The sequence below is a fragment of the Podarcis raffonei genome, chromosome 3 (genome assembly GCF_027172205.1).
Source record: "Podarcis raffonei isolate rPodRaf1 chromosome 3, rPodRaf1.pri, whole genome shotgun sequence".
NCBI lineage: Eukaryota > Metazoa > Chordata > Lepidosauria > Squamata > Lacertidae > Podarcis > Podarcis raffonei.
In genome coordinates this window covers 27385106-27399407 of record NC_070604.1, presented here as the reverse complement: position 1 = coordinate 27399407, position 14302 = coordinate 27385106, and the positions used below count along the sequence as shown (strand labels likewise).

At 43.8% G+C, this 14302-nt stretch overlaps 1 protein-coding gene across 1 annotated transcript in view; it reads right to left on the bottom strand.

The window, feature by feature from the left end:
- APOB (apolipoprotein B) overlaps nucleotides 1–14302 on the bottom strand; it is a 47169-nt gene that overhangs the window by 14928 nt on the left and 17939 nt on the right. Inside the window, exons 15-25 of the mRNA XM_053380872.1 lie at nucleotides 12925–13101; nucleotides 12086–12277; nucleotides 10811–10978; nucleotides 8672–8883; nucleotides 7452–7634; nucleotides 6415–6536; nucleotides 5101–5311; nucleotides 4799–4974; nucleotides 3831–4018; nucleotides 2964–3103; nucleotides 1434–1807 (exon numbers count right to left, since the gene is read on the bottom strand). Coding sequence (XP_053236847.1) covers nucleotides 1434–1807; nucleotides 2964–3103; nucleotides 3831–4018; nucleotides 4799–4974; nucleotides 5101–5311; nucleotides 6415–6536; nucleotides 7452–7634; nucleotides 8672–8883; nucleotides 10811–10978; nucleotides 12086–12277; nucleotides 12925–13101 — 2143 coding nt within the window. The remainder of the gene's footprint in view (nucleotides 1–1433; nucleotides 1808–2963; nucleotides 3104–3830; nucleotides 4019–4798; nucleotides 4975–5100; nucleotides 5312–6414; nucleotides 6537–7451; nucleotides 7635–8671; nucleotides 8884–10810; nucleotides 10979–12085; nucleotides 12278–12924; nucleotides 13102–14302) is intronic.

The window sequence follows — 14302 nt, the reverse complement described above, 5'->3', positions numbered from 1 at the left end:
CTGGATACCTGGGTCCAGCTTTCCCCTTTCTTACTGGCTGCATTTGGACATACTACTAAAACAGATTTTAGCTTTATAGGAATGTGCCTTGGTCTTGCAAACACTCCCTTCCCCTCGTGTGTCATGGCCTAAGGGTACTGAAAGCTTTTGTTTTCATTTTCACCTAATTATACTTTATATTGTATGCAAACTGATTGGTTTAGGAAAATAAACCAAGTTCAGACTGTGGTTTCTTATCACAGCTTGTGGCCTTAAACCAGTGTTTCCCAAACTTGTGTCTCCAGCTCTTTTTGAACTACAACTCCCATCATCCCTAGCTAGCAACACCAGTGGTCAGGGATGATGGGAATTGTAGTAAAAAACAACAGCAGCTGGAGATCCAAGTTTGGGAAGCACTGCCTTAAACCATAGTTCTAGGTAAAGGTAAAGAGACCCCTGACCATTAGGTCCAGTCGTGGCCGACTCTGGGGTTGCGGCGCTCATCTCACTTTATTGGCCAAGGGAGCTGGCGTACAGCTTCCGGGTCATGTGGCCAGCATGAAGAAGCCGCTTCTGACGAAACCAGAGCAGTGCACGGAAACTCTGCTTACCTTCCCACCGGAGTGGTACCTATTTATCTACTTGCACTTTGACGTGCTTTTGAACTGCTAGGTTGGCAGGAGCAGAGACCGAGCAATGGGAGCTCACCCCGTCGCGGGGATTCGAACCACCGACCTTCTGATTGGCAAGCCCTAAGCTCAGTGGTTTAACCCACAGTGCCACCCGCATCCCTAAACCATAGTTCTAGGTTTGTACATAACAAATCACAGTCAGTTGAAAACAGAAGCAAAAGTTTCTGATCTTTTTGCAGCTGGACAGAAGCTCCTGAGACCAAAACTCATCTATGGAATATTAAGCTGTGGTTTAGTATCAGAACTCAGCCATTAAGTAGCCTTGGGTGTGACATTATCTCTCAGCCTCAGTTCCCCAGCTGAATAACAGTGACCTGTTTCTCTTAACATTGTTCTAAAGGCAAACAGAAAGAAGACTGCGGACAACTTTGCAAAACAAAACTGCTATGTGACTATTGCATAGGATTTTTTTCTTCATAGTGTTGCATGTTTAGTATAACAAATTAGGTAGATTAATGCACATGGGAGAATATGATCAGGCTGCCGTAATTCCTTGCATGAACAGTCACAATATTGAGTAAGTCCCTGGTATCATACACTCACAAGGAGCCTTGTGAGCATGAGCTTTATCAAACTCAAGAGGAGGCTTGGCCAAATATGAGTTATTAATTTTCTCATATTAACTCTTGATGCACAGAGAAATGAGCCTGTGACATATTTCTAGTAAAAAGTATTGAACCGACGAGAAAACACAACACACGATTAATTACGTAATATGCTCATAATCTCCACCACCACCACCACTCTAGAACAGATTCTTACCTTGTACATTATATGAAAGTAGTTCCAAAACAGAGTCAGCTCTCACAAAGTAGTTTGTTCTTAGGCTGTAGACATCCTTTGTGGTGTTCGCCAAGGAGTAGGAACCTGACCAGTTGTAGTAATTGCTGTACATATTGGAAGAGATCTCGAAAGTGCCCAGCAAAGGCACCCGAAGCGTGTATGACTCTGGGATGGTGAAACGAGGAAGCCTGTACTCTTGAGAAGCCATGTTTCCTCCCATTGACTGCATTGCCATTTGAGACACTTCCAGAATCTTAGGCACTCTCATGTCGTAGGATGACCTTCCACCAAACGGCAGTGGAATGGTAATGACAGTACTCTCCTTGTTCCAAATGTATTTGATCTGGCCATCGCTGCAATAAAAAAGTTGCCCATAATTAAGATCCCACAAAGTCCACAAAATAACAAATGGTTGCACTTTGCCTAGGAAACTGCCCTATTCTAGGTTGGATTTTTTCTTCATCCACCCCTGTATCCTCTGTATTTTTATCCTGTAAACTGTCCTGAAATCTTCGGATGAAAGGTGGTACATAAATTTAACCAGAAGCTTTTTTTACTAGGAATTTTAGGTGCAGAGATATCAAAGAAGCAGAAACGATTATTCATGTACGCAGCGACAGCAGCACGGATACTAGTGGCCTGGTACTGGAAAGGAGATAAAGTCCCAACTACAGATGAATGGCTAATGAAGATGATGGATTACGCTGAAATGGCAAAAATGACCGGGAAAACCAGAAAGCAGGAAGAGAGGAGCTTTAATAAGGAATGGGAGAAACTGACAAATTACCTAAGAGAACACTGTAAACAATCTGAAAACTTTGGCAGGATTTGAGTAACGCTTGTAATGTACTATAAACTTCGGTAAAAATTGATTATTTTAAGAAAAACAGAGAAAACATTCGATGCAGTTGAAAAACATTGAAAATGTAAACCAAGGAAGGATGGAGGGAAGTCCAAGGATTCGGGGAATCCTAAATGTTAATGATTATGTTTAATGTTTGAATTCAAATATGTAGTGTAAAACTGATTTTTTAAAAAAATTAAATAAGTAAGTAAGTAAGTAAGTAAGTAAATAAATAAATAAATAAATAAATAAATAAATAACCAACCAATACTCTCTGGGATCTCTCTCAGAGAGTCTTTCCTATAATGTGCTATCTGGGATCATTGTAACTGGAGATCCTAGGGCTTGAACGTGAGATAAAAAGCATGTTATCTACCCTGAGCTATTGTCCCTTCCAAATTCCAGACTACACTCCCCTTGTATACTTCCCTTATACAAAATGTGCTAATTTTAGCAGAAAGCTGACAAGAGTGATTAAAGTGCAAGACAATGGGTGGCTATTTTTTTTCTAGAAACATGGTTCTGATCCAGGCATTTGTCGTAAACTGGATCTTGCACCAGTGTATCTTGTATAAGAACAATTTGCCCTTAGTAATGAGGCTCGGCTTCAAGGCCACAAAGGGTCCTTGTCAGCACCAAATAAGACATGTCATCTGTCACTTTACCTTTTTAAGAAAAGCTCCTCCGGGATGGCAAAAAGTTCCATGTTCTGAAAATTGAGCTCCTGGAGTCCACTTAACTTATCCTGTAGATTTTTCGCATAAGGAATGTTTTTGGAAGCCTGCTGTAACCAGGTATTGGTTGCCTGCAAGATCAGAATAAAATATCAAGCGACAAAGAGCCTTGTGATCAGAAAAGTTGAAATGAGCAATTCATCATCATCATCATCATCATCATCATCATCATCATCATAATTTTTATTTATATCCCGCCCTCCCCGGCCAGAGCCGGGCTCAGGGAGGCTAACACCAGTAAAATTACAATAAAAACATAATGGGGGGGGGACCTCAATTTAAAATACAAGTTAAAATGCAGCCTCATTTTAAAAGTAGCCCATAGATCAAAACCATAAGGGGAGGGAAACATAAGGGTCAGACTGAGTCCAAACCAAAGGCCAGGCAGAACAGCTCTTTCTTGCAGGCCATGTGGAAAGATGTCAAGTCCCGCAGGGCCCTAGTCTCTTGTGACAGAGCGTTCCACCAAGTCGGGGCTAGTACTGAAAAAGCCCTGGCCCTAGCTGAGACCATTCTAACCACCTTGCAACTTGGGACCTCCAAAATGTTGTCATTTGTGGACCTTAAGGTCCTCCGCGGGGCATACCAGGAGAGGTGGTCCCATAGGTACCGTAACCCACCCTAACCCACCTGCCTAGTACCCCTAGTGCTGAAACACAATGCAAGCAGTCACATTCTAGCCCATGGGTCGGCAAACTAAGGCCTGGTAGTTCTTACTGGAATCACCTACATCTCTCATCAGCCTGATTCAGAGCCACATGAAAAGTATGCTCTATGACAAAAAAAACCTCCACTTACTACTATAAAATTTGAAAAAATATGCCGGACTGTCATATCTGTATTGGCTACTCGGTGGTCCAAGAGATTGTTGGCATGCTTCTGCAAAGTCTTCGAATAATCTGCAAAGTCTACGGGTAGCATGGCTGACATTTTCTTCAGGGCTGCACTCTGGCCTGATTTCCACTGCACTTCAATCTTCTCATTATCTAAGGCAGAATGACAAATGTCACCTTATTATTTCCCATGGAATCCAGTTTGCAAAGTGGGGAAAAACCAACACCAAAACCCTCCATTGACATGTGGTGGAGGAACTTGCATGGAACCCAAACCATAAAGACCCAAACTGCCTTATAGTGAGACTGATCACTGGTCCATCTAATTCAACATTGTCCACATTGGCAGGAGGCAACTGCCCAGGGTCCCATATAGACATGTTTCTAAGCCCTAGTTGGACATGCCAGGAAGTGGTGCTTTTTGCAAGGAAAGCAGCTGCTCTACCGCTGAGCAAAGCGATTTTATGGCATACAGGATGTGCAATTCAGGCCTGCATGGTTTGGGCTCTTCCAAAGAGAATTCACATAGATGGCTATGCAATTGTGTAGCCTTGTTGATTCAGGGCTGGCTCAAATCATTTTGCTGCCCGAGGCAACAGACAAGATGGCCCTTTCTGCCAAGGCACATACAGAGGCCAATTGGACTGGTAGTTGAATCTTACTCTTGTGAAAGGACAGTGTCTTCCATTGCACCTGAGGGCAGCAGGCTTGTGTAGTGGGTACAGGGCAGGCCACATGTCACTTGTGCTTCTGGATGCTTCCCCTCCCCCTCAACATCTGCCGCCTGAGGCAGCTGCCTCACTCTGCATAAGGCTGGCCCTGTGTGGGTGGATACTGAAGGGTCCCAAGGTTTGGAGTGTGATAAGTGGAATTCTGATCCTTCACCACATATTGGTGGCAGAGAAGGTGTTTCGCATTGACACATGATCCTACCGTATCCCAAGACAATTCTCTCCGAAATTGAGGAGCCGTGACTTGTAGCTGAACTGTCAATCTGGAATGTCAGCCCATTCTGCGACTGTGTCAGTAATACATCTGTTTTTGCTTGTGTCCTCAGGCGAGGAATGGAGATGGAAGCTTCCACTGCTGACTCTGTCCCAGCGCTGTATCTGGAAAAACACACAACGAAAAGACTCCTGGCTTAGCAAAAATCTACCCTTAGAAATTCCAGAGGGGCAGAAGCCTAACTATATCCAACTAACACCACAATATCTGCAAAAATGAGAAAAGCTTACCCTATGCGTCCCGTAAGAGTAACTTCGGGAATTTTCTTGTTGTTGATGTCTAAGATAAAGCTGTAAGCGCTCCTTTCCTGAGTGGAATAGTCAGTAAGTCTGAAGTTGGTACCCAAATCAACGCTGAAACTGGGAACCTGGAGGTCACTGGTAAAAATCTTTTTGCCTCGATTGTACCTGAAGATCAGTGTGGCTTCACATTGTTTTGCACCTGAAACAAGCAGTGACAACAAATAGTTTGCAAACAGAATTAACAAAGATTGCCATGTACGTTTCTGAGCACAATTCAAAGTGTTGGTGCTGACCTTTAAAGCCCTAAACGGCCTCGGTCCTGTATACCTGAAGGAGCGTTTCCACCCCCATCATCCAGCCTGGACACTGAGGTCCAGCACCAAGGGCCTTCTGGTGGTTCCCTTACTGTGAGAAGTGAGGTTACAGGGAACCAGGCAGAGGGCCTTCTCAGTAGTGGCACCTGCCCTGTGGAATGCCCTCCCAGCAGATGTCAAGGCAATAAACAACTATTTTGCTTTTAAAAGACAACTGAAGCCAGCTCTGTTTAGGGAAGTTTTTAATGTCTGATGATGTATTGTTTTTAATATTCAGTTGGAAGCCACCCAGAGTGGCTGGGGAAACCCAGCCAGATAGGCAGGGTATAAATAATAATTTAGTAGTAGTAGTAGTAGTAGTAGTAGTAGTAGTAGTAGTAGTAAAGCAGTTGTGATAACTGAAAATATTAGGCCCCCCGAAACAACTAAGCAACTGAGTGGTTCTCTGGATTGTGGTTTTTAATTATAAAACAACCCTTACCTTCCAACCAATCTCTGGGCTAAATCACTTGTGCATGTACAACACTCAGTCTCTCTATCCTTGATGACTGACAGCTGGTAATGTAAACTGACACAAACTTTAAAGCCCTGAACATGGCTTATATCAAAGTTCTATCTGAGGTGTTAAATCTACCATCACTTGGAGAGATTCACTCTAGAAAGAGCCGTCTAGCTCAAGTTCACCTTGTTTTATACGTATTCATTTCATCAAAACAGGTGAAGATTCATCTCCTGATCTTTCAAATCTTGGTCAGTTGATTGCCCTATTTACCCATTGTTGTCTTTTTAATTGTATATATTGCTTGTTTTATGTTGCTATGGCCATTGGCTAATGCAAATAAAGTTTATCTATCTCCTGATCTTTCAATGTGATTTATTGGCATTGGAGCTAGGAAAGAGATTATTTTATTTTGACAGTAAAGAGACTTGGACGCTTTTGCAAATCTTTGCAACTTTCACATGCATCACTAATTCCACAGCCTCTTACCTGCCGCTTGAGCCATGAATTTCAAGGTGTCAACCAAGTCCTCCTCCTCTTTGTTTACTTCATAATTAGCACTTGCTATATATTCCTTTACTTCTCCTGTTGGCTGTAGTTCAATTTCATACCTAATGATGTCAAAATGGAAATATCATCTGTCATTGCAAATAATGAAAAACAATCATAGTTCACTAGAGGAAAGCATTTCACTAATCAGGTATTGGGGCCAAATAGTTCAGCACTAGGAGTTTTGTTTTGTTTCCCCCCCAAAAAATTAAGATGTATTTGACACTGGCATCAACACAAAAAAACACCATGGAATCACCTCCTCACATGCAAACTCCTTAGCATTGGCTCTGGCCATGTTACAAAAATATCCTAGGAGTCAGCAAAATAGTAGCCATATAAGCATAGAGACTAGTTCAGGCACCTTCAACCTCGGCACTCCAGATGTTTTGAGACTACAATTCCCATCATCCCTGACCACTGGTCCTGCTAGCTAGGGATCATGGGAGTTGTAGGCAAAAAACATCTGGAGGGCCGAGTTTGGGGAAGCCTGGACTAGTTAGTTGCATATATATATTATACTTTCCTCTGGGAAAAAATCAGAAATAAAGAAGATGGCACACACACACACACCTATAAACATAGCTGTAGTTAGGACACTGTATTCTAAAAATTCACCATGCAAATATAAGATGCAGAGTTGGACAATGAACTTAATATGCTAAGAATATCCATTTTCTTTCTTTCTAGCCCTCAGGAAGGTAAAGAGGAACGTGTGTGTGTGTGTGTGTGTGTGTGTGTGTGTGTGTGTGTGTTTGATGCCTGAAACCTGCACAGCCGCAGGGGAGGTGCTGGCCAAAAGACAGAGCTTTCCACGACTCCTGGAAGCAGAATAAACGATGTGAAAGAAACAGATACAGGAACATTTGCACGTTTTAAACAGTCACAGAATCTGACTTCTCTTGGTGGAGGATCCGGCTGAGACCGAGGCAGCAGAGAAGGCATATGTGCTGCATATGTACAGAGAACCAACTTACCTGGTTTCCCCAGTGAGTGGATAGTAAGGTGCTGTCTCTGTTGAGCTGGCATTGGAGTATTCAACTCGGGTACAGTAACTAAGACCAGCAAAGAAAGATGCACAAGTTGTCCGGGACTCTCTGTTCTCAATCAGAGGAGGAATCACTTCTGTTCGGGTTGGGGTGACCAAGGTCAAGACGTTGCTTCAAAAGAAAATGGAATGTTTATTTCATGGTCTAGGATTAGGCAGTGGGTGAAAAGAAGAGCCTGTGAATATTGCTCATTTGGATTTAACCAGAAATCTGTAGCAATGCACCTGATAAGCAAATTATTCTAATTACCGGTATTTACAAGAAAAAAAAATACAATAACTTCCACAGTGCAAACCTGTATGTGTCTATGCAGAGGAAAGGGATTTCGGTAGGACTTACTCCCACCTTAAGTAGGCATAGGATTGCAGGCTTATTATGGGATCTCAAAGCACCTTCTCATCTCATCCCTGAACTGCAAACTACCCCAACTATTTAGCTTTAGCACCAGAGAAATTTAAAACTACTAGAAATGTTCAATACATGGCAGATACCTTAATATTTATTGGGACGCGGGTGGCGCTGTGGGTTAAACCATAGAGCCTAGGGCTTGCCAATCAGAAGGTCGGCGGTTCGAATCCCCACAACGGGGTGAGCTCCCATTGCTCGGTCCCTGCTCCTGCCAAACTAGCAGTTCGAAAGCACATCAAAGTGCAAGTAGATAAATAGGTACCACTCTGGCAGGAAGGTAAACAGTGTTTCCATGCGCTGCTCTGGTTTGCCAGAAGCAGGTTAGTCCTGCTGGCCACATGACCCAGAAGCTGAATGCCGGCTCCCTTGGCCAATAAAGTGAGATGAGCGCTGAAACCCCAGAGTCGGCCACGACTGGACCTAATTGTCAGGGGTCCCTTTACCTTTACCTACCCTAATATTTAAACTGATTCACGTAATGCATTTCGCCTTGGGAATACTCCCATGCAGAGAAAGACAATGTCTGAACCAATGGATAATGCTTACAGCCAGGAGCTGGTTTTGTGAAGGCTGCAGCTTGATAAAGAGCCTTGACAACTGTAGCAATGGTTGCTGGGCATTTGCATAACAAGCCTACCCACCAGTTACCTTTCTCGTGAGCATGGAAAAGGCAGCACATATTTTACAGTTCAAGGGCATAAGCAGAGTTGCTCACAGAACTCAAATCCCTCCAACAGTACCTGATACTGAGGAGCTTGGTTGGAGTCTTTGGTGCAGGAATGCTGACCTTCAGCTGCCCAGCTTTCAGTCCGACATGGGCTTCAATTCCGGACTCATGGTATATGTTGGTGTTCATCTGCACGCCGTTTCTAGCAAACACAGGGATGTTCACTCCTATGTGAGTCACAAATTCAACTGCCACGGATGGTTTTGCAACCAGTTCTGCTTGTATCTAGAGGGTGGACACAAAATACAAAAAATATTTATTTCTATCACAGAAGTTTTCTTTTTGATACGGTAAATAGGGGAACAATCCCTTTCTATTCCTGGTGATGGGCAGATTGGCAGTGCATTCTCCTAACTAGTCTGTTAGAAAATAAACTTTGGCTCCTCGGGCACAATGCCAAACCAGCAATGCACTGGAGGATGGGGACTGGCCATCAAATTGATTTTGCCATGCCATGCTACTTCTGTACATAGGCTTCCCCACAGATGGATGGCTTTTCAGCCAGTTGTGTTGGTAGAGCCTGGAACCACACGCCCAGAGGATGTGTGGATATGATCTGTTCATCAACATGTTCGGAACACAGCTTTCTGATGACGATTCAAGAACCAGAGCAAACATGAGATCAAGATGCTTTGCTGCACCCATGTGACACACAAATACACACACCCCTGTGTATCATTCTCTACTACAGCCTTTCTCAACCTTGGGTCCCCAGATGTTTCTGGCCTACAACTCCCATCATCCCTGACTACTGGTCCTGTGAACTAGGGATCATGGGAGATGTAGGCCAAAAACATCTGGGGAACCAAGTTTGAGAACCACTGCTCTACTAGGTCAGCTCTGCAAGATACAAAAGGATGTTGTGTGGTCCTTTCCAATAAAGTCTTTGAGGGAACTAGAGCGCTATGTACACAATAGAACTCCAATTGCACTCTCCCACCCTATGGTTTTCTGCAACTGGTATTCAGAAGCATGTGGAGACAGAGCAGAATCATCATGGTTAGTAGGCATTGATAGCCATATCTTCCATAAAATCCTCTTTAAAGGAATCCAAATTGGCAGCCATCCCTGCTTCCTATGGGAGCCTTAAACGGAACCACACCATTGGCTTCTCCAGCCCAGTATCATCTACCCTGATGGGCAACTCCTGAGTCTCAGGTGGGGGTGTGTGTGGCTTGTCTCACAAACTGTGTTCTGCAGTTTGACAAGCAGCTATGCATCCTCGTATGTGGAATTGCAACTAAGGTAACCACACACACAAAAAGAATTTACCTTGAGGCCTAACTCTGGCATAAATTTAAGTCTGAATGCCCACCTGCATCCTCATTGTCATTCCAGTCTAAAGTAAAGTTTTATAACTTTGTAACAGGCCTTGAATTCTTGGCAGGGCAGTAGGGAGATGAGCATATCTGATGCATAGCTGTCAACTGTCCCTTATTTGGCGGGGAAGTCCCTTATCCCAGCGTGGTGTCCCGCTGCTGTCCCTTATTGATGATGTCCCTTAAATTTCCAGGGTTTCAAAGGAAGCAGCTCCTCTCCCTCCCTGCCTGCCGGCCAGGAGGAGGGAGGCTCCAACTGTGTTGCTTGGCTGCGTCGCTCACCCAATAAGGAGTCTAAGAACAACTCGGGGGTGAAGTTTGCATGCCTTGTGCCGGTCAAATCGGCCGCGTTGCCTGGGGACTCGCCTTTGCTCAGCGCTTCCCAGCGGAGAGGTGACGGTGCTTTTCCTTGCTGCATCCCCTTTGCCGGGTTGCTGCGCTGTGGGAACCACTGCTTGAGGCTTCGTTTGGCTGCTGGCTGGGCTTTCTGCCTTTGGCTCGGAGGGGCTCAGAAGTTGAACATACCTGTGCTCTGAAAATCCCTTATTTTGGCTGCTGATCCCTTATTTTTGAGGCTGCTGGTCCCTTATTTTCAAATTTATAAGTTGACAGCTATGATCTGATGAAATCCGCAAGCCCTGACCTCCCTCCCCCAGTTTTATCTAAATCACTAGACCCTCACACCCTTCCCAAAACCTTAGCTAAGGGGTCAATGGGGGGAAAAGTCAGGAAATTGCACCACTTGTAAAGTGGTGCACTGTTGCGTATTAGCTTAGCAGCACATGTGTTACTTGCCAGCTTATACAATAAGTTGTAAGCAAGCTAAGACTCACAGTCCTCTGTAAAATTTTCACTTTAGCCTTGGCTCCGGGAGTGGCTACTCCAGAGAAAGCAACCTTTAACGGCAATCCTGCACCTGTTGGCAGCTCAAATTCATTGTCCATGAAGATGTAGTGAACAAAGAGATCGTTGTCAATCCCCCCTGAGATGGCTTGGGCGATCTATGGGCAAAAATGAAATCATTTGTTAAATGCCTACCGCATACTTTCCCAAAGTAATTCGGAGGACGGTGATGATAAAGATGATGGTCATCTTTTTCGTTCTTCAAAGAACAGACGTTTAAAGAATATTGGAAAATGTTTATTGAATATATGAGGAGGGAGAATTGTGTACATTTGAAAACATGGGCAGCATTAAGATAAATTCAACAGTGTAAATAAGTTTTGATGGATGTAATAATTGAATACTGAATGGTTTAGTTTATATAAAATATGCAGGGATTTATGTCATGCAAAATGAACCATGGAAAGAGAAGAAGGGAAGTCATTGATATTTTAAGGTTGTTTAAATGAATATTCTAAAATGTAAAACAGAAAATTTAATAAAAATTATAGGGGGAAAAGATGATCATCATCATTGTCTCTGTGTCCTGTGATATTCATGCAAGTGCCACTTTGCTACAGCCTTTGTATAATAATAATAATAATAATAATAATAATAATAATAATAATGCATCAAAGATGTATGGGAAATTATTTCAAGCATCTGATTTAATGAAGAAGTGGTTGCAGTTCAAGCCACAGGCCTTCATTATATACCTGAACCCACCCCTAAAGAATGGCCCATTCACAACTGATCCCCCAAATGAGTGAGCAGGTGGGATCTACTTCTCCAGCAGCAAGCTCAGCCCAGGGACCTCCTTTGTTTCCTGAGAAGCTGCCCAAGGGGCTCCCCTGTTGGATTATGGAAAATGTGGAAATGCCAGTTCACAATGGCATCCACCAAGAAGGGTGAGCGGTCTCGTACGAATGTTGTTGTTGTTGTTGTTTTTAAAAAAGTGTGTTGGGGAGTACAATTTGGATGAATACATTGGTGAGGGCTTCAACCCTTTGGTGCTCTCCCCACTGCAGTCCTAATCCAGATCAGTGTGCAATGCTTTTGGAAGAAATCCTCCCATTCAATGGTGGTCTGTGTCCCAATGAAAATAGCAGGCCAGGCCCCACACTCTGCACCAGGACCTCAGTAGGAGATGCCAAGAGTTAAGTTCTCTTTTAAATGAAGGAGACAGAAACATGCACAAGGTGGTTTTCAGCATTTTGAAAATATACCTTCTCGGGCACAGTCTGAAGCGTGAGGAGGCTTTTCCGAATTAGATTTCCAAGTAGCTTGAAGTCACTGAGTTTCAAGTAGCCAAGCTCTTCCCCAAACATTCTCAGGTAGGCTCTGGCTTCAGGTGTTTCTTTGGAGGTGATTTCTCTGATCATTTTCTCAAAATTAAGCATGATTCCTTTCATGGGATCCTGAAAAATGTTTTAAAGAAGGCAACAAGTAAAACATCAACCACTGTCATAACCCTCTAGGATCACACGAGGTACTGATGGCTAGCAAAGCCCGTGTGGAATGTACAATCTCATCTAGAAGAGGGATCTCTGCCCAAAATGGCCGTCAATATGATGGCAACATTTCTTACTCTGAGCAGGAAACAAATTTCCTTTAAAAAAAAATTGGTGTTTTCTGTATACTTTTGGTGCGTCTTGTCATTTTCATTTTTGAGAGCAGCTCCATGTACAGTAGACCCTTGGGTTATGTTACTCGCGAGTAACGTAAACTTTGGACTGTGAAAGCGGCAAACCCAGAAGTAATTTTCCAGGTTTCACCGCTCATGCATGTGCAGAAGCGCTCTGTGCGCCATGCGCATGTGCAGAAGCGCTCTATCATGCCATGCGCACGCGCAGAAGCGGTGCCTCTGGATACGGATTTTTCAGGGTGCTCACGGACCCCCGGAACAAATTAAATTCGTATCCAGAGGGTCCACTGTACAGCCTTAGGATAAAATGTGCTTTTCAACCACTGCACCCCACAAAACTTATTCAAACATTGCTACAGAGTTGAAGGGTTTGTTTTTAAAAGCCAACAGCACCGTTTCATCTAGAAAACTGTGGTATACCTGATCTTGTGTTCCATCCTTGGCGTACCCAAAATATTTGAAAAGCACTTGAGAAACTTCATCTGGCACCTTGCCATCTACCCAATACAAAGCTTTTGTGGCACTGTCAGGGAAAAACCCATTCGGTCCGAACATGGCTTCTAGTGTCGGCTCAAAGCTTTTCCCATCCAAGCCGATCTGATGGAAATGAGAAAAAATAAAACAAAGCAGAGTGAGTAATAGAAGAGTATTTTTTTTCCACTTGAGAACTCCAAGTTAATTGGAAGGGGGAAATTCTACAGGCAAGCTGCAAATGCATAAAATAGAGAGTTGAATGAGCAAGCAGGGGTCTAGCTTGTGGGTAATGCTGTCACTTATCTTGACTTCCTCTCAGTTGTGTGTTTTCGGAAGTAACTCATTGCATTCATGAGCCTTGTCTTCTGATATCAAGATGTTAGCAAGACATAAGGAGAGCCTTGCTGAGTCAGATCAAGGTAAAGGACCCCTGGACGGTTAAGTCCAGGCAAAGGCGACTATGGGGTGCAGAGCTTATCTCACTTTCAGGCCGAGGGAGCCAGCGTTTATCCACAGACAGCTTTCCGGGTCATGTGGCCAGCAGGACTAAACCATTACTGGAGCATGGAGGACTGTGACAGACAGCAAAGCGCACAGAAATGCCGTTTACCTTCCCACCGCAGCAGTACCTATTTATCTACTTGCACCGGCGTGCTTTCAAACTGCTAGGTTGGCAGGAGCTGGGACAGAGCAATGGGAGCCTATCCCGTTGCAGGGATTCGAACTGCCGACCTTCCGATCGGCAAGCCCAAGAGGCTCAGTGGTTTAGACCACAGCGCCACCAGCTCCCTTTCAAGGGTCAGAGCAAAAGTCTATGTAATTCAGCATCTTGCCTTCTACTTGACCAATCTGCTGCATGTGAGAAGCTCAAAAGGCGGTTGTGAGGGTGATAGCCCTCCTTCACTGTTTTCCCCCAGTGATTTGTATTCAGAGACATACTGCCTTTCATACTGCAGGTAAACATATAGGCCATCATGCATATTGGCCATATTATTTCATTTTTATTCTTGCTCCAATTGACGACTGGCACCCTGCCATTTCTTGCACCTTTTGATAGCTGAGATCTTGCGAGTGTGCACATAATTTCCAATTTCATCAAGTTGCTGTTATTTTGAATTTTTAACCTTTGTACACTGCTTTAAGGCTGAAAAAGCATCGTATAGAAAATAGTAGCACATAATATAATACAGTCGTACCTTGGGAGCCGAATGCCTTGGCTCCCGATCAAATTGGCTCCCAAACAATTGAAACCTGGAAGTGAGTGTTCTGGTTTTTGAACGATTTTCGGAAGCTGAACATCCAGCGTGGCTTCCGTGGCTTTCAA